Raw genomic sequence first — 20,998 nt, 5'->3', positions numbered from 1 at the left:
ACATATAAATATATATAAATACACATGATAAATCACTCTTGTTTTTCATATATTTATAACACGTATCAATAGGGAATACCATTTGTGATTCTTTGAAATTCATCATATCCAACAGTAAATATACTTTCAAAACTCTTTTTAATCAATGCCTTCATAAATAATGCTGCCTCATGGTCTGTCTTCTCAGGTTGAAATCTTGATCTTATATTCCTAATCGTCTTATCACCTTTAAAACATGGTAACCCACTGTCTAACATCGGAACAATCCCATCTATAATAAAATTCATATGTGATCTAGCAGCTAAATAGCCCTTTATACACAACTCCTCGAATTCTTGGAACGCAGATGTTTCACTTGAACCTCCCATAACTTTAACCATTTCTTTTGTCAACTTAAATGGAACCGCCTCAAATTTAACACCACCAGGAACAATATCAAAAATAAAGCCAAAATCAATATGTAAACAATGACCTTGATCATCATACATAATATTACCATTATGTCTATCCTTAAATTGTAATAAGTATGAAATGATACTATATCCTGCCAATGATTTAACAAAATTGTTTCTAGCATTTTGAAAATCAATACTATCTTCAGGTCCAAACTTAGTAATGAAATATTCATATAGACCATTAACTGCTTCTCTACCTAACATATCACGAGAGATCGAGTTAGGTAAGACATCAATAACACCACAACCTGGAGCTGTAGCTGTCACACGATATGGGAAAACATAGACATCTAGACCAATATTACTCCAAATAGTCTTGAAGATTGAGATCAATTGTAAAGCTAACACATCTTGTCTACAATCATCACCAACTTTAAATATTGCCGCTTGCCATTTTTCAACAGAAAGTACTTCACCAGTATCTGCATCCTTCACATTTTTCTTTATCTTAAATGTTGCCATAAATGGCGCCTTTGCATGTGATTGTAATGGTTTACCGCTAGTTCTATTGATATCCACAACAACACCATCTGGATTTGATGGTAAATACACATCTGGTAACACTTTAATTTTACTCATTTCTTCATCAATCTTTTGCTTCTTCTCAGCCTTACTCTTTTTAATGTATGGCTTCAATTTACCTGAAATACTCGTTACCTCATTGAAGAATTCAAATTCCCTATTGTAAAATTCCAAATGTGAATTACTAAAACTTTTAATCATTCTTTCACGAACTTGATCTAAAGTTGGCTTAATTGGATCCTCAATAGTACCCTCATCATCTTTATAACAATTTGCCAACAGATTCCAAATAATCTGATGTGCAAATAAAACACTTATTTTAGCTGTGTCAATAATCAATTTTTCCACGTAGCCTGTCCGATCATACCTCAACATTTGTACTATTTGGGGAACATAAAAGAAAGTAACATTAACATCATGTGATTCTAATGAATAAACACTGTACTGCAAAATATAAGAATTTGAACTATACTCAGAGAAAAACAATCCTACAGACTTAAGAGGACTTGTTGGAGACCAATAAATTATATAATGAGCATCTGATTTTATAGTTCTAACTTGCTTAGCAAATACTGATGCTAATTGCGGTACCCTCACACACTTTAATTGACATTTTTTCACTAATGAACTTAGATATTCCGACCCTTTATTTCCTTTATATCTTTGTACCAAATTCCAGGCTAGTTGTGGATCTTTCTTAAAAGCACATAATATGATCGAATCAGTTAGATGGTTAGAGTTAGCACCCTTAATTTTCTCTAAAGGTAATAACCATGTTTGAATTTGTTGAATTTCACTAGCCAAGAAATATTGTAATAATAAAATATCTTCATCACAATACTGCTTGAAAATAGAAGAATTGTTTACCAAACGACGGTAAAAATTCTGAAGTACAGCTAAGTCCGCCTTAATTTTCATATCATTGGAACCAAAAGGCCATGATGGCGGAACCAAAAACCAGCTTAAAGCCGAATTCACAATTAAACAGCACAACTTCTCCACATCCTTATTCTTTTGCTTAATGTTTTGTTCTAAAACAGACAGAGATAATTGCAATAATTCAAAACGAATCAATCTTGCAAATGGATGTGAACTACCCATTGTAACATGTTCAAGACCATGAATAATTAAGCTTGTAAACATTTGTAGAAGGAACTTGCTTTGAAGGATAGTACTTTCGAAATGTGAGGTAAAAAACTTTATTATATGTCTATGAGGTTGAAGAGCTTTTGATGCTAATTTAGCATCACGATCAATTGCCCTTTTATTATATGGTGCATATTCCATCATTTGATATTCTTCGGTCTGCAAATCATAACTTCTAGAAAAAAGACCCTTTTGGGAATCAACACCTAACATCCAAAAATAACAAACATTCGCTAGTAAGACATGTGCCAAATCTGGTCTTTCTTTAATAATAGCAAGCCAAACATTTGTCGCTATCTTCATGGTGGTAGATGTAAATACTTCGAATGGTATAAAGACAACGTCATGAACCAAAGAAGAGATATCATAGCTATCCAAAACTAAATTAGCCGCAGCCATATCCAAAAATTCAGATACCATTTGATCTGAAACAACATCACCTTTCTCTAAAGTTTCATTAATATTTTGAATCACCATCTTCAACTTCTTGTCAAAATCTTCTTTTGATAAAGTGGTAGAAGAGTTGGCTAAGTATCGCGATCTCCATGAATGTTGAGATATGAAACCAGAAATTGTATTAGGCTTCTTAGGTCCTGAATATTCGATTGTACTTAATTCCCTGTCAACATCAAGAATCGTGCCCGCCATATCCAGAGCAAAAGAAACACCAAACTCAACGTTATTTAATCTAACAAATTGCTGAATATTAGAGACGTATGACTGAAGTAAAATTTTTGAATCTTGATTAGCTTTATTCAAAATTAATTTAACCCATTCTTTTGAAGCATTATGCAATTTTTTTAATGTTGCAACTCTCCAATTTTTTGACGCAGGAAATAAAACCTTAGTAGCAGAGTGCTTTAAAGTAAATTCAAAATGAGGCTGGAATCTATTTCTCTCACAATCTAAAATACTATCAAAAACAGTAGTCATTAAATCCAGTAATGTATACAAAGAATCATGGTGACACAGAGCTGATGGTATATTTTGAATAAGCAAATTACAGCATGTAAATGCCATCTCTTGCAACTTATGATTTCTATGAATAAGGTAAAGAAACATTTCAGTCAGTTGTTCAGCAATCGCCTTAGAATTAAACTCTGGTGTTATTAATGCTTGTGCTAATTTAGCATACTTGAAAATAATTGTTTTCGATATTAATGCAATTGACTTTCCAAGAGAACTAGAAACTAAACATGGGTCAGATAAATAATAAACAATTTTCGAACAGACACCAGTTTCACACCTAATAGATTCAATCAACACTGTAGCTGCAATAAACATGACCTTTGAATCGGATATTGATCTAGATTGAACTGCGTTGACGTTTAAATATTCCAACACAACCTGCTTTTGTTTTTTCAAATTAGAAGTAGATGATTTACGACGAAGGATTGTATTCATATCTAGTGACATCTCTTTATTATTAATAGGAAACTCAGATGCCAATGGGGGGCTATTATAGGCAATAACCTTTAAATGTTTATAATTTTGTTTAACAATATCAGAATCATAATAATAACCGTGAACAACCATATTAAACCACATATTTCTAAATTTATTTGTAAGTATTTCATCGTGTGATATATTAAGTGGTGTTTCACCACATTTTGGTAACATTGAAGCTAGTGGCACCAACTGTAATGCTATTTGATTAGCAACGTAGGATATCTCTGAATGAGATCTGTGATGCTCTGAATTTTCAACTTCACCACTAGAAATTATGGAATCTAATAGATCCAGAAGATAAAGTTTGTAGATTTCCGTACTATATTTCATTTCCAAGAGCCTTTTGGACAATATAACACGAGCTTTAAAAACTGCATCAATTAATTCAGTATCATTAGACTTATAAGCCATGTTAATTGTAATCCTGAAAAACCTAAGAATAGCTGAAAATTCTGCTTTCTGAACATAAGGTGCTAATTTAGCTAAAGCAGAGAAAATAATACCAGCTAATTCTTTAGAAACTACTGTCACCTTTTGTGTTAAAATAGAAATTGTTAAAGCAGTAATAGCTTGATTATTGTACTCAGAAGCAATAGTTATGGTGGTGGTAACACAATTGTTAAACAAATTAGTATGAACAGTAGCTGTACTGTTTGCTTTTTTCGATAATTTCATTTTTGAAAGACTAGAGGTACTAGTAACTTTTCTTAACGACGTTGAACTATGTAATAGGGAATTGCCATCAACCTTTGGAATTGAACTAATTGAAGTTAATGTCTGTTGACGATCCCTCAAAAATTGAGGAGATAAATCTTCTGATAGAGTTAACAAATTGTTAATTGCATAGATTGTTGTAACAATGGCGTCCTCATTTAAAGGTTGCAATCCAATGGAAAAAATTTTAGAAATGTCAATTACCAGTTGTTGAGTAATATATTGGGACCCAATTACTAATGGGAAATTACAAAGAAGTTTTTCAGATAAATCTTCTGTGTAGTAGTTTAACAAAGAACCAGCATTAATAATAGCCTTTATCAAATTGTCTGTAATTATATCAGATAATAAATATTGATCCATTGAATTTTCCACAATTCTCACAAAATCAATCTCCAGTTTAAAATTATGATCACTTAATAATGGAGACAAACAAAGAATGTTCAAATATCCTGCTAATATATCAAAACTGTTTTTTACTCTGTCTGCAGTAGAAAAATCAAGATTTTTCTCCACCATACTCCATAAATCAAGCACACGATGACACATAGAGATAAGCGTATCTTTATTCTCATTCAAGGACTGTAAAAATTTTGTAGTTTTAGAATCTAAAGAAAAAGTTTCTGAATCACACTTACCTTTTGAAACAGATTTAACAATCTTTTGATCTTGATGCTTATAAATTTCATATTGTTGGGAAAGTATAAACTCACCAAGATTTTGTTTTTTATCATCAAATGACATGTCCAACACATGTTGGAGATAATTCTGCTGTATTTTCATTAATAAATTCCAAAACAATGGACCAGAAATTTCTTTACCAGAATCGAAATATTGTACAATTGCTTCATTAGTAAAAGAATTTGGAGTAATTAACAATTTGTCAACCTGATTAATATAATTATTGTCAAAAAATTGATTATAGATTTTATCCCAAACAAAACTAATCAATTCAATAGATGAATAATTATCAATAAAGCACGACATAAATCCAAGCAAAGAAAATATGGCTGTTTGTTTTAATAAAATAAATTTTTTAACTTTTGAGATATATTTCTCAATCATTTGGGAACATTCAGGAACCAGTTCAGGGAACTTGTTACATATCTGAACCAAATATCTGGTTAGGTGGAATGTTAATACTTCATTTGGATTCTTCCAGGAATTCAACTTAAATCTGGCATATAAAACGTCTGAAATTCTTTGTATAGGTGAATCTAGAAAATAATTTTTAATTACAGTTGATAGGATATATTTAGCAGTTTCAACTCTTTTAGGAATTGCGGAACTAATGGCCAAAAGAATTTCCCATTCACTTGAAGTAAGAGGAATAGTGTACAATTTAGCAGGATCAGTTGAGTAGGATATAGGAAGGGATTGGATTAAAACCTTAAGACTTTCTGGACAATTATTATTTGAAACATCTTCTTTACTATCCTTCTCGACGTAGTATTGAGTCAACTTTTGTAAAGCCTTTGCTCTAATAGACAATTTTCTATTAGTACCAAGCCTCATGAGTAACTACAAAAAAGGCTAACTGACCCCTCACTTAGACTTATCTTACTTAATCAATAATAGAGCTATTCTTCTTGTAACACCCTATCTATTCGATAAGAGTTGCTCCTATCACCCTAAATATATATTGTTTACAGCTCCACAAAGAAAGCTTGGTAGCGCAACATTTTCTATTCTCTTTTATTTTTTTTCTTTTCTCCCTCATACTTTTTTCTGTTCAGTTCGAAAACACGTTATAGACACAACAATTCCAAATAAAATAAAATAAATATGTACACGTAGATATGTAGGAACATATGCTTACTCCACATCACGAAAAAGCACACGTTAACTATAACAGGAACAAACTCTTTGACTATTTATCTATGCCTCTTTATAAGGACCTACTAATATTATTGCAACTAATTTTGTAAAAGTTGGCTAGTCAATATTGATTATCAAGAGAGTAAACTAATAGTTAATAATAAACCAAAGGACATTGAACAACTTTAATCCTTCCTACGAGTTAAAAAGACTACTGTTCCTTTTGATATCCATAGAATATTGTATAGATTTGTTATTATGGTATGTATTATTAAGCCTTAAGACAACTCAAATCAGAAGTAAAAGGAAAAAAAAAATAAGAAAGTTAATCGTCTTTTAGAAGGACCATTTCTCTTATTGTGTTGTAATACGTTGTTAGAACTTGTATCTCTTTCTCTTACTAACTAATTTGCAATGGATGTTATCCCTAGATCTTTATCATAAAGAGTCATTAATAGTTTACTTGATTCTCTATTTAGTTAAAATTACGTCAACTACAACAAAAGAAACATAATGAATTGAAGCAGAGAGAAGAATCTCGTAACAGTTCTACTGTTTCCTCAAAATTATCTCCTGCTCGAGTTAGACTTGCAAGAGATATCAAGGATTTAGTTTTACCCCCTACGGTCAGTGTACAAATAATAAACTCACCGGAAGATACTCAAAATCATCCACCATTAATTCATATAACCATCTCTCCAGACGATGGTTATTATTTTGGTGGTAGCTTCAAATTTAGTTTAACCATTAACGAAAACTACCCAATTGATCCACCTAAACTTTTATGTTTAAATAAAATTTTCCATCCCAATATTAGTACTGACGGCAAAATTTGTTTAAATATTTTGAGAGAAGATTGGACACCTGCCCTTGATCTGCAAACAATTGTTATTGGTTTGCTATTTCTATTTTTGGAACCAAATCCATTAGACCCACTAAATAAAGAAGCTGCACAACTATTAAGCGATGACAAAATTAATTTCTACGAAACTGTAAGGTTAACAATGGCAGGGTCAGCACTTAACAACATTAAATATGACTGTGTTTTATCTATTTAAAATAATAATAAGTAGCCATATAACTTAAGACACAAATATATTGAAACAGGATATTATAATTGCAAATTTGAGTCATTAGTATTAATCAGAATATTTCTTACATGGTATTCATTAAAAATAATTGGGATCAAAGTTAGTCATTTACCCAAACTATACAGTATGTACTAAAAAAGCTGAAAAAGCAATTGAATGTAAAATAAAAAATCAACATTAATTTCATTTAATAATCTATTGCTTTTTATTTTTGTTCGAGCATTTTCGAGTCTCTTCTAATCTACCTTTTTTAACTAATACAAAGGATAATAGAAAATAAACAAAGTGTGTTATGATCAATATTGAAATTATTTTAAGGGTTTGTTCTAAATAATAGGGTTACTCTTTCTTGCTATTGCATTTGAGCCTATCAACAGCTCATATAGTTCGCCTTTGAACATACATGCATGTTTCCAATTCTTATAACTGCTCCAAGGACATATTTTTTGTTTCTTTTCCTTTTTGCATTAATCAATATCTATTATTCTATTTGTTAAACATAATAATCTATCATCTAATATTTACAAGACTATTAATTTGAATTGAATACATGTAGAAATTAGGAAGTAGAGAAGGTTAAGGGTATAATAATATATTTACGTAAGAAGGTCAAAAAAGAAAAAATTAAATTGGTAAAAGTAAAAAATAGCAATAAATAAAGGCAAATCATTTAATTGATATTCCATAAATTCATGAATCAAACCTATACAAAAAATATTGATATAAATAGGTGCCTTGGTGAAATAGCCAATATCAACAAATGATATAAAAAATTATCATTAGTATATTATATCATCCATAGGAAACAATCACCCAAGAACATAATGAAAACGTCTTATATCATATTTACTTTATTAGAGTATTTTTGCTTTAATAAAGCGGTAGCTAATCCAGTACAAATAGAAGCACAAAGCCCTATGCTTGGAGGTGTTGCACTAACTGGAGATAGATTGAGTCAAACACCATTTCCTCAATGGTTAACTGACTTTACTGGTATGACCCAATGGCCAGGACTGGATCCACCTTATATTCCGCTTTCTTTTATTGATTTAAAAAAGGTTCCTAATTATAGTCCATATAGGCAAGGTCACTGTTTGAGAGTTCCTAGAGACTCCTGTTCCTTTGATTGCCACGTTTGTTTGAGATCAGATGATATCGGTACATGCAGTAAATTATCTCAGACATTTGATGATGGTCCATCCAGAGCTTCCATTAAATTGATTGATTCATTAAAACATAGGTCAACATTTTTTGTCCTTGGAATTAATACCGTAAACAATCCAGGTATTTACCGTCAGTTAATGAAAAATGACCATCTGATTGGAACCCACAGCTGGTCACACAAGTTTTTACCAAGTCTAACTAATGAAGAAATTATTGCACAAATCCAGTGGTCAATATGGGCAATGAATGCTACGGGTGGTCATTATCCTAAATGGTTTAGACCACCATATGGTGGAATTGATGATAGAGTTAGAGCCATAATAAGACAGTTTGGTTTGCAAGCAGTTCTATGGGACCGTGATTCCTTTGATTGGAGTTTAATCTCGAACCGTCCTATCAAATCAGAAGAACAAATATATCGTGATGTGGAAGAATGGACTAAGATTGGTACAGGTTTGCTATTGGAACACGATGGTGTCGATAAAACAGTTGATGTGGGAATAAACGTTAACAGGATCATAGGTGAAGATCAATTAACTGTTGCTGAATGCGCAGGAGGAATTGATTATATCAGAATATTTCCTATCGATTAAAAAGTACATATACATTATTCTATTTTATTTAACCCAGATGCTTAAAAAATGTCTTTCATATTTCCCCTCTATATATCTGCCAGATTTGTTACCTTATTCTACTTTCTTCTTCTCTCTTTATATATCAGCCAACATTCAAAAAATGTAATGAACAATGTATTAGAACATAATATATATATCTATTTTTTATATTATAAAAATGACCTAATTGATAGATGCTAAAAGTCTTTTTTCATCACTGCTATCCAATTGTAATAGCATAGAGACAACTGGAAGTAATTGATTCCTCTGCTCTTTATGTTCGAGAAAACCTAACAATACATTTTTAATATATGCTATTTTTTCATTTTTCTCAGCCTCTGTTTCATTTTGTCTTGTTAAATCAGATACAAATTCTCTATTAGTTGAAACTTTCGATAGGTTACTAGATGATCTCTCCCTAATAGGAGTAGTTAATGTTGAAAGTTGAGAATTAACTGAATCTGATCTACTTATTCTACCATTCAATTCCACTTTACCATCCTTTAGAGAATTATATTGTGAGGATAACAATTTATAAGATCGTGTCAACTTATCAAACTTCTTATTGATACTATTATTGGTCTCTAATAATTGGTTATTAACATTTTGTAAATCATGGATTCTAGTATCCGCCTTAGACAATGTTGTTTTAAGATTAGTTATCATTTTCTCAAGATCTGCTGAGCTCTCTGTATTATGTATTGTAGTCTTTTGTATAGCATTGGTTGTCTCCTTAAGCTGTTCAATTTGTAAATTAAGTTGTTTTACTTTATGATTCAACTGTTGATTTGCAGTTTGCAAGTCGTTATTACTATGTCTCAACTCCTGTTGTTCCCTAGTATGCTTTGAATATTGCAATGCTAATTGTGACTCCAATCTAGATTTCTCATCGGACAATATAGAAATTTTCGTTTCTAAATTTTGATGCCTTTCGTTGTCTTCATTTTGCAAGTCAGATAAAAGTCTTCTCATTGTATCTGATTCTTTAGTTTTATCTTGGATAAGTGTTGTATATTCATTTAACTCATTTTCCAATGATATAATTTTTTTCTTAGATTCCTTTAATTTAACATTCAATTCCTCACATTGTCTTCTAATAGAGTTAATCTGTTCGTTGGAATTACTTTTAATATCTTGTAGTGTGTCATACTTTTCTTGTAAAATGGACAATCTTTCTGATAATTTCCCATTTTCTTTAAGATGTTCTTCATAGGAATGACTATTATTCTTAATATCATTATTTAAAGATTCATTTTCCCTTTTAAGCAATTCGTTTTTATTTGACAATTGTAAATTATCCCTTTTTAATATATCAACATTCTTTTTAATGGTCTCTTGAGTAGTAATAAAATCTTTCACTTGCTTTTCGAGATAAATGATTGTTTTTTCTTTCTGCTGAAGATTTGTTTTAAGGACTGTAAGCTCCTTAGACTGGGTATTCAAAATTTTATTTTCGTTTTGTAAATCTGCAAGTTTTACTTTTAAAGAAGAAATCTCTTGCTGTGAGTCATTTTTTTCTTTCATTTGTAATTTTTTGGTTTCAGAAATATCTTTATTCAAAGAAGTGATAGTGTTCAGTAAATCACCTTCTTTTTTCTTAAAAAATGTAATATCATTTTTTAATTTCTTAATCTCATCTTGTAATTTCAAAGTCTCCTTATTCTCACTGTGTGTTTCTTTTAATTGGTCCCTTGCATCAACCAATTCATTGCCCACTTCTCTTAACATATCGCGAACTTCTTCAATTTCAATATTTTTAGCTTGTAATTGTGCTTTAAGGGATTTTAATTCTTCTGTAAGATTTAAATTAGCATTTTTTGCTTCATCAAGTTCCTTTTGAATAGTATCTTGTTTTGTAGTTGCCTCCTTTTTCAAAGTTTCCAATTTGGACTTCCACTCTTTGCAATCATCATGATTACCCTTAAATTCTTCAAAATCTTTTAACAAATTTTGATACTGTTTTTTTAACAGTTCAGAATTTTCATCAGAAAGATTAGATAATACAGACTCAGAATTTGACCTTGTATTTAATTCAGACGATGCCACATCGTTTGCAATATTCTGTGAACTTTGATTATTTTTCTTATTCTTCTTTTTGTTTTTTTTCTTTTTTGATCCAGTGGATTGTACATTTGATACAGCCATTATTGACTGAGATACATCGTCCCTTGGTGATTTACTTTTTAACTCCGTTTTAAGTGACTCAATTTGCTCTTTTAATTGCTCCACCTCACTAGAATAGTTTGCACTTTGCTCTGTTAGTTTATTTATTTCTTCTACTCTTTGAGACAAATCTGAATTAACATTAGCAATTTCAGTCTCCTTAGCAGATATAATATTTGTTAATTCAGTAACTTTCTCTTTTGATGCTTCAAATTCTGTAGTTATTTTTTTAATATCGTTGTTCTTCTGCTCTAGAAGAGATGTAGAATTATCACGTTCTTTTTTTAATTCCGTTTCTATATCTGACACTTTGGAATTAAATTCTTCAATTTGTTTCTTATAGACTTTAGCTTCTTGTATAGTTCTATTGAGTTGATTTTTATAATCAGTTAATTCCGATTGTAATTTGGCCTTCACTTCTTCTAATTGATTAGAAGCCTGTTTTTGAAAAGTGTTTACTTCTTGTTCATGTTTCGTATTTATAGATAATACTTTTTTGTTTAAATTTGCAATTTCAGTTCTTTGTGCTTTTAGAAGTTCATTGGTTTCTTGATTATCTTTTTCATTTCCCTTATATTTATCTAATTTTGATTTTAATTCTTCTATCTCTGCCTTATAGTTTTCAACCAATGAATCATCATGTGGTGTAATGGCAGTTTCATTAGTGCTAGATAATTCATTTTTTGCTTTTTGTAACTTATTTAACCTTTTAATTTCTTCATTTAAAATGTTAAACTTATTACTAATATCCTCAAAATAGCTAGGTAATGATGTTTCGATATCACTAAAATCTGAAATAGGTGTATTTTCAGTCAATATTTTTTGTAAAACTTCCAACTTTTCATTTTTCACCTTCTCATTCTTATAAGCAGTTAGTAATAATGGATATTTAGATTCATACTTCTCAAATTTCCTCAATTTTGTTTGAACATCTGCAGGCAAGTTCTTATCGATATTACTACTTGATGACACATTGGGTCCATTTAAACCTAAATTAGTGTCTGAACCATTGACAGATAATAACTCATCGGATAACCCCTTTTGTAATTCATCAGTCAAATTTTTACCTAGCTGGGAGAGTTGCTTAAACATTATTGCTTTATCGAGAATGACCACAATGATTATTTATAGCAATTTGAGAGTTAAAAACACTCTATAAAACTGTGTAGCAAAGAAAAGAGTAAAAGAAAATTAACTATATATAGCTCGTCCCTTATTGATTGAAACTACCAAGTAAGATACAACGGTAATAATAACAAGGTCTACTCTTCTGATGTGTATTTTTTATGTCGCTACGATCTTTTGCATGTTTTTGCAGTTTACGTGAAATTACAGACTTTTTAAAAAGAAAAAACGTCCACCTATAAAACATAAATGTAAAGAAAAGAGAACTGATTCAAAAAATAATGCTTTAACAAGTATGAATAAAAATATTAGATATACAACAAGACAAAAATAAACTCTTTAACACAGTTAGAGGTGATTATTTTATTACTAACATTATAATAAAAAATAAGTTGAAAGATATTTGTATTTACACATACTTATATATCCATGATATAAAAAAAAGCCTTTTTATTATCTTTAACCTACACTGTAACCACTTGAGTTACAACCGTGAATTAATATTGAATTACATAAAGTAGGAACTTGTAATTTTTGATTAAGCCAATTTTATGTAATGTCAACCAACATTGTTGTAAGTTTTAAAAACAGTATAACTGTATAAGGTGTAATACTTGAATCGTGCTTACAAGAGTTTTCCCTTATCCTTAACCATATATTAAGTAAACAATTCCTCCCTTGAGTAAATATTCAACATTACCTAACATACCTTCATAAACCTCATCAATTAATATGTGATTTTATAATTTCTTTACAATAAATATGCACTATACAATTATTAAATGAATAACCCTCTATACATATATATATTGAATGCAAATATGCAATATTTGAAGTCTATAAGTGTTTATCCAAATAATTTCATGCCAGGCCTATTTTTCCATAATTTTGTGGTACTTATAGTCTTCCTTCTTCTCTGTGTTTTTGAGTTATCTCTTGGTTCAATTTGCAAGGATAATCGATACTGTTCATCAAGATCAGGAACACCTTCCAATGAATCAAGAATAAATGTTTGCACATCATTGTTTTTAGCTAACACATTTGAATATGTTCTCTTTTGAAAACTCTCAATTTTATCAATAATATCATAAATCATCACTCTCTTATGAAAGTTGATCATTTCAGAAGAATCTTGATTACCTGCATCGACAAACGTTAAATCTGATAAGTACACACCAAAAAATGGAACACAAGCAACCTTTTCAGGAATTGCTTTTAAACACATTCTATAGTTTAAAAAATTTTTCTTAGAATCCATTAAATGATCTAACTTTTGAAGGATTTCTTTTGATTCATTAGAAACTTCATTCCATGTCTTTTTTAATCTGTAAACAGGAGATGAATATAGACCTGACAGAATAGCTGTCAATGTAGCAAAATTACACAATTTTTGACAATGCAGGGCGACTGATATAAAATAATTGATAACCTTAACTCTCTTTTTAACATCAGTTTGTTTAACAACTTTATAAGAAACGTAGTTAGTCATAAAATTTGCATGTTCAATAAATTCACTGATATTTTTAGAACCTCCAAACCCATGATTCTTTTGTTTCCCCCATATTTTATCCAAACACTCAAAGGCAGTAATTTTACAATACATTTCATGATTCATCAAAGTTATTTGTTGTGCAAATTGAGCTGACGCTATGTTAAAAAGTTTCAAATGCTTCACGCTCTTCGAAGGAACAAGTAACTGATTACTACAATTCAATAGTTCTTTTGGATCATGAACAATAGCTTTTTTACAATTACGAATGACTCTTTTGATGCTATCTAACAAAAGATCAGAACCATCAATATTGTCAGCTTCAATTCGACTTGACACCTCCATAAGAATCAATTCTAGATTTGGTTCCCAATAGTCAGAAATCCAATATCTTTTTAAAAATTCATCTAGTATTTTAACAACATTCTTTTTCATTGGAACTAATTTTTTTTCTGTCCACTCAGTATATTCATTATACTTTAAACCTTCTGGAGGCTCTGTATTATATTTATCAATAATTACTAATAACATTTCTGTAGCAGAGGGAAATATACTTTTCATTGTTAATAAAAAAACATGCATGAATTTTGTATCTATCGAACCATCGTAATTGCTAAAAAGCAAATAATTTACTAATGCTTCTCTAGTGGCAAATTTAATGTTCCTACCCGTTTGATCCAGCATCATTGGTAACTCGGAGTCCGATTTAAAGTACCATGGAGATATATCATCATAGGTTCCAGCCCTATTTACAACATTTGAATTGAAGTTTTGCTCCTTGATATAATTGGATTCAAACCACTCTGTATCATTAAACTCTCTCTTTTGTAACTCTCGAATCAATATATCTTGCATAGTTCTAGCACAATAGTTTATAATCCTCTCTTTTTCTTCTAATAATTTCTCTACTGTAGAATAAGCCATGGAGTTGATATCGTAATATTTGGAATAAACATATTTGAATTCATCGTATATATTTAGAATATCCATAGTTTCCACATCCACATCATCTCTAACCAAACATTCATAAAAGCGCATTGCAAGTCGATCGTCCTTAAAGGTATCTTTATTTTCTTGAAACCCATTTCTTGAAAAATTAAAATCATCAATCTGAATACTTTCCATTGATCCAACTTCATGGAAAGGTAACATTGATTGGAATACTTTTGAATCCTCCAAAGTGACTTCCTGTGTGACCATTGTCAGCTCAACAGATATATCATGAAGCCATTGTTTCACTTCAAAATAATTATTAATTAAGAACATAATATTACTTGTAGAATGATTCAACAACTTAATGCTTTCATCATTGGGATCCCCATTATCTATAATATTTTTCAAATTAGCAAAAAAGGTTAAATCCAAATGTTCTAGAATATAAATATTAACATTGTGATCATTTAATTCAGTATAAATTTTCAGTATTTCATTAATATTCGGTTTAGACTCAGCGGTAGACATCATAAAATCAAGCATATCATTATACACAGTTTCCTTTCTGGTCATCATAATATTTAATGTATCACGATTTAGTGGGTATATTTTACTTCTAAATTCTGTTCTCTTTTTAGTAATCAAATTACAATATCTACTTTGACCAGAGGTAGAGTCATACTTATTAAGTGAGGGTCTCAAATTCTTTCCTAAAAATGATGCAGATTTACCAGTAATATTTACATTTGATGACGATAAAGCGAAGCATTTATTTTTAGCAATAGTACCATTCAGATTTACCGCAGATAATTCATCTTCGTTACTAGTTTGCTGTAAGTTATCCTTTAAACATTGATGATTATTCAAACTCATCATATTTTCGGTATCAACAGATCCAAAAGATGTCATACTAGATAATGAAGTAACAGACTTTTTGGAAAACAAACCTTCAACTGTAGACATGGTTGTAACAGAGTCACTTGGAGTTAAATGATTTGATATTATACTTGTCCAATTTTCTTTACTATATGAATCAATAAAAAACCTAGGAAAAAGTTGTGGTAAAGATAACGTACGCTCATTGGGCAAATTGACACAATTGTTGATAAAGTAATATAATAACTGAATTGAATTTTGTAAACTATCAACATGTGCAAACATCAAATCCTTAATTCTTTGTAAGGTCTCCACATTAATAAACGTCTCTGAGGTCCGTTTAGGCGACAAGTCTATTGTACTGTTTTTGCTATATATGGATGAAATACTTGTATTACGGTTACAAAATTGTGCATTATAGGAACATGAGGGCGGTACTAACGTATTGTTCGAATATATTGTTTCATTAGTGGTGACAGAATCATTTCTGTCCTGGTTATATCCATAAAATTTTACAAAACATGGCGATACATCCATGTTAATAACATCAGAAGCATTAAAAGTCTCTTGATTATCTCCAAAGATAGATTGCTGTTTGTTTCCAGTGGCGGTATTAGAATTAGAAAAATTTTGGAACAAGTCCTTTGTACAATGAATATTGGCATTTATTTTAATTAACGAAGAATATTTTAAAATTGATTTTAATAATTGTCGTGACTCTTTCTTTACAGAAGATAAGAAATACGGTTCAAAATGTCTTATAATCAAAACTATATAAGTCACAGTTAAAGACATTGATTTTAAATATTTTGCTATTTTCAGTTTATCTCTTGTTAACCAGACACTTTTCAATACAGTAGAGCAATATAATGCGTTTTCAAATATATCTGAGATTGAAATGGAATCGTTTGGATTCAAAATGAATGTATCGTTTTTAGCTAAATACAATTTCGAATCCTTTAAATTAACCATTGAATCGATTTTTTCTCTTTCCCACATTTGATGGATCAAAACAGGTAATTCATAACAGTACATCTTTAAATCATGATTATAATATATTAATCTATGGTTTTTGTTCTGATCTTTATTCTGACCATTTTCCATTATTTGCCAGATTACAGGTTTCCTACAAAACTTATCATTTGGAAATAGACATTGATTATAGAAATCCCTTTCAATCTGTGTTTTTGTATATAGCTTATAATCTCTCAATAGATCCAATCCTACCCTTAAAGAAGGTTCCATGGCGTTTATACTTTCATGTTTATCATTATTATTATTAATATTTCTGTTTTGATTTCTATCACTGCCATCAACAAAATTCCAAGTAGATAGCGGATCTATTTTATTCATAGGATCGAGATTTCGCATTTGTGTTGTAACATTTATATTCGTATTCACTGTTAAAGGTTCAGACAACGAAGAAGAAGAAGAAGAAGAAGAAGAAGAAGAAGAAGAAGAAGAAGAAGAAGAAAAAGAATTCGAGACAGAGAGTAAATTAGATAGTTTATTAAAATGTAAATTTTTTATCTTGACGTCGTTTATAACCTTAACATAATTTTGTGGAAACCAGCCTCTATACAGATTTTTACCTTCATTAATGGTAATAACATCTAACCAACCTTTTTTCGAAACATCAAGAATAAAAATTATTTCATGTTTTTTCAGCGAAAGAATATTAACTTTAGGGTCCGAATGAGCTGAGAGAGAATGATATGATTCAAGGACATATCCAATATTTAATATTTTATAATTCTCATTACACTGATTACTATAAATTGGCATTTTAAATTTCAAACCTCAAAAAAAAAAAAAAAAAAAAATAAAGAAAAAAACAAAAAAAAAAAGAAATATAGTTAGGAGTTCGTTATCTTCTTGTTAGAATTTTGTTATTGGGAAGAGATATCTGATAGTTTATTATTATATATCCAGTTAACCTTTTTTTGTTTTTGTATTGTATAATAAATTAACAAAAAGTGTTTTTCATTAAAAATTTAACTTAAGACATATAAATGGATCTATGGATATAAAATTTGATATATATGGATGTACGGTGGAGAATGCAAATGTATATATATATACGGACGAAGATAAATATAAAGCCAAGAATGCGTAGATTCTCTCTTTTAAGAAAGAAAGAAAAAGGATTAAAACAAATCAAGAAAAATCGGATATATAAATACACAGAAGTGCATTAGAAATAGGATATCAAAATACCAAGAGAAAAAAAAAACAACAACAACAACAACAACGAGAAAATGACAGTTTGATAAAACAGTTTCCATCTTGTTTTTATGTGGATCCGAGAAGGCGATGTTTACTTTTACAATTATTTCATTTCAACAATCTTTAAAATAAAATGAAAAACAACCGATCTTGATTCTGAAGCATCGATGAAGGAAAAATTACTCACAATAGGAAAAGAAAAAAGAGACATAGCCAAAACAAAAACAAAACCTATGAAATGGAGTAATTTTATTGTTTTCTGGTGCAAAGACACAAAAATACCGGACAAAAAAAAAAAGCTGGATGGACGAAGTAATGACATTTGAAGAACAATAAAAAAGTAAAAACAAAATAAGAAAAAAACTGGAGATTCGGTGTTAAGACAGAAAACTTTTGGGTGTATGAATGCAAATTGTGCAGCAAAGATACAAACGTCTTTTCGCGTCTTGAAATTAGGACTTAGAGTGGTGGAGGGGGGCCCTCCTTTTGTTTTCTTTTGTTTTGTTTTGCTTTGCTTTTTTTCTTTTCTTTTCTGCCTGTTTTACCACACTTAAATGAACAATAAAATTAGGGTTGCTTGCCTATGGAAGAATAATTCTAGGGTTTTTCTTTTTTTCCACCTTATTCCTCTGATAATAAACAGAAACATCTGTTGTTTGACATTTTCGAGAATGAAAAAAATTACAAAAAAATAAAAAAAGAAAAAAGAAAGGTTTTTTCTTTTTTTTCCATTTCCATTTCCATTTCTGTTTTATTTTATTTTTTTTTTGACTTTTTCTTCATTTATCGTCAAACGGAAAAAAAAAAAAATAAAAACGACGCATAATTCGAAAGAAAAAGAAAGCTCGACAACCCAAATTTTATTCATTTATTCATTTTACTTTTCTTTTTCTTTTTCTTTTTCTGTTTTTCGTTCAATTATACAAGGTTGTATTATACAGTAAAGATAAAATGAACGCTCATTTCTCTTGTCACATGCAACTATATCCAGATTTTGATAATGTCATGTCTTGAATTGAATTATTCCTTTAATAGAATATATATTAAACAGATATAAAAGAGAACCGGAAGGAAGAAAGAGGTATAAGATGTCGGAGGAAACCACTAAACCAGCTGAAAATGCCAAAGCTTCAACTGAAAAGACTGAACAAGTCCCAGTTATTTTAGGTGAAGATGGCCAGCCATTATCCAAGAAAGCAATGAAGAAGTATTTGAAAGAACAAGAAAAATTGAAGAAGAAAGCTGAACGTGCTGCGCAATTGGAAAAGGAAAAGTTGGAACGTGAAAAGGCGAACCAACTATCCGATACAGCCTCTTCTCACTACGGCAAGTTGCCTTTAATCCAAAGTGCCACTCGTACAAACGAAAAGAGAATTAAGTTCAATGGATTGAATAGTGAAACTGATGCTGGCAAAGAAGTCTGTTTCAGAGCTCGTGTCCATAACACTAGACAACAAGGTGCCACTTTAACCTTTTTGACTTTCAGACAACAGTCTGAATTGATTCAAGGTCTAGTCAAAATCAACAAAGAGGATGGTTCTGTATCCAAGCAAATGGTTAAATGGTGTGGTTCCTTGAATTTAGAAAGCATCGTGTTTGTTCGTGGTATTGTTACGAAAGTCGACGAATTGATCAAGAGTGCCACCATTCAAGATTTAGAGATCCATGTCAAAGAAATTTTCACAATCTCTGAGACACCAGAGACCTTGCCAATTCTTTTGGAAGATGCCTCTCGTTCTGAAAAGGAGGCGGAGGATGCTGGTTTACCAGTTGTCAACTTGGATACCAGATTGGATGCTCGTGTCATTGATCTAAGAACCGTGACCAACCAAGCGATCTTCAAGATCCAAAGCGGTGTTTGTTCGTTGTTCAGGGAGTTTTTGTTGCAAAAAAACTTCACAGAGATCCATACACCAAAATTGTTGGGTGCTGCATCTGAAGGTGGTGCCAATGTCTTTGAAGTGACCTATTTCAAAAACAAAGCCTATTTGGCACAATCCCCACAATTTTACAAGCAACAATTGATGGTTGCTGATTTTGAAAGAGTCTTTGAAATCGGTCCAGTTTTCCGTGCTGAGAACTCGAATACACACCGTCATTTGACTGAGTTTACAGGTCTTGATTTAGAGATGACTTTTGAGGAACACTACCATGAAGTGTTGGACGTGCTAAGCGAGTTATGTTTGTTTATTTTCAAAGAATTGAAGAATAGATTCGGCAAGGAGATCGAATTGGTCCGTAAACAGTTTCCTATGGAGGAATTCAAACTTCCAGAGAACGGTAAAGTGGTCAAGCTTACATACAAGGAAGGTGTAGCCATGTTGAGAGAGGCAGGCAAAGAGATCGGGGATTTCGAAGATTTATCCACAGAAAACGAAAAGTTACTTGGTAAGTTAGTGCGTGAGAAGTATGACACAGATTTCTATATCTTGGACAAGTTCCCATTGGCTGTCAGACCATTCTACACGATGCCAGACGCGGAAGATGCTAACTATTCTAATTCGTACGATTTCTTTATGAGAGGAGAGGAGATTTTATCCGGTGCTCAACGTATCCACGATCCTGAACTATTGAAGGAAAGAATGAAAGCACATGGGTTGTCCCCAGAAGATCCTGGGTTGAAGGATTATGTTGAATCATTTACATACGGATGTGCACCACATGGAGGTGCTGGTTTCGGTTTAGAGAGAATTGTTATGTTTTTCTTGGATTTGAAAAATATCAGACGTTCCTCGCTATTCCCAAGAGATCCAAAGAGATTAAGACCATGATGCAAAAAAAAAAAATAGAATAAGACAAAATAAAATAAAATAAAATGAAATAAAATATAATATAATACATGGGTATGTGTAGAATTTTCTTTTTTTCTCCTTTCACGTTATCCACAATTAATACTTTACTCTCTCCTACATCATTCCCTCTTCTTCCTATATATGTATATATATGTATGAAACTATATGTATGTATTTATGTATGTATATATATATATATATATATATATGATTTGACAGATCTTCTATATTTTTATTTTTCAATTTTTATTTTTTCATTTTTTTTAATTTTTATCCTTACTAAAAAAGGAAAGCAAAGGAGAAGATGATTCATAAAAGAATTAGAAAAAACGTGTTCATATATATATATATATATATAAGAAAAAGATAGAAGGGACAAGTCCTTTTTTATTGTTTATATACAGAGTCTATTTGTAATAGT

The 20,998-nt window shown here is 30.6% G+C and overlaps 6 protein-coding genes across 6 annotated transcripts; 3 read left to right on the top strand and 3 right to left on the bottom strand.

The window, feature by feature from the left end:
- Positions 1-65: 65 nt before the first annotated feature.
- On the bottom strand, positions 66-5,801 carry STT4 (1-phosphatidylinositol 4-kinase STT4; the record flags this gene model as incomplete). The annotated part of the gene is made up of 1 exon (XM_064859079.1): positions 66-5,801. The coding sequence occupies one exon, from the start codon at positions 5,799-5,801 to the stop codon at positions 66-68; it is 5,736 nt and encodes a 1,911-aa protein (XP_064713888.1).
- Positions 5,802-6,362: 561 nt separating this feature from the next.
- Positions 6,363-7,162, top strand: UBC12 (NEDD8-conjugating protein UBC12; the record flags this gene model as incomplete). The annotated part of the gene is made up of 2 exons (XM_064859078.1): positions 6,363-6,365; positions 6,611-7,162. The coding sequence occupies 2 exons, from the start codon at positions 6,363-6,365 to the stop codon at positions 7,160-7,162; spliced, it is 555 nt and encodes a 184-aa protein (XP_064713887.1).
- An 857-nt stretch (positions 7,163-8,019) lies between these two features.
- On the top strand, positions 8,020-8,952 carry CDA2 (chitin deacetylase CDA2; the record flags this gene model as incomplete). The annotated part of the gene is made up of 1 exon (XM_064859077.1): positions 8,020-8,952. One exon carries the CDS (start codon positions 8,020-8,022, stop codon positions 8,950-8,952), a length of 933 nt encoding a protein of 310 aa, XP_064713886.1.
- A 204-nt stretch (positions 8,953-9,156) lies between these two features.
- IMH1 (Imh1p) lies at positions 9,157-12,228 on the bottom strand (the record flags this gene model as incomplete). Its single annotated transcript, XM_064859076.1, has 1 exon — positions 9,157-12,228. The coding sequence occupies one exon, from the start codon at positions 12,226-12,228 to the stop codon at positions 9,157-9,159; it is 3,072 nt and encodes a 1,023-aa protein (XP_064713885.1).
- An 880-nt stretch (positions 12,229-13,108) lies between these two features.
- Positions 13,109-17,344, bottom strand: PWA37_002511 (uncharacterized protein; the record flags this gene model as incomplete). The annotated part of the gene is made up of 1 exon (XM_064859075.1): positions 13,109-17,344. One exon carries the CDS (start codon positions 17,342-17,344, stop codon positions 13,109-13,111), a length of 4,236 nt encoding a protein of 1,411 aa, XP_064713884.1.
- A 1,529-nt stretch (positions 17,345-18,873) lies between these two features.
- On the top strand, positions 18,874-20,556 carry DPS1 (aspartate--tRNA ligase DPS1; the record flags this gene model as incomplete). The annotated part of the gene is made up of 1 exon (XM_064859074.1): positions 18,874-20,556. One exon carries the CDS (start codon positions 18,874-18,876, stop codon positions 20,554-20,556), a length of 1,683 nt encoding a protein of 560 aa, XP_064713883.1.
- Positions 20,557-20,998: the final 442 nt, after the last annotated feature.

This window comes from Arxiozyma heterogenica (assembly GCF_036370985.1).
Source record: "Arxiozyma heterogenica strain weizmannii chromosome Unknown scaffold_21, whole genome shotgun sequence".
NCBI lineage: Eukaryota > Fungi > Ascomycota > Saccharomycetes > Saccharomycetales > Saccharomycetaceae > Arxiozyma > Arxiozyma heterogenica.
The sequence above is the reverse complement of the archived record's forward strand: the minus strand, read 5'-3'. Positions and strand labels throughout refer to the sequence as shown.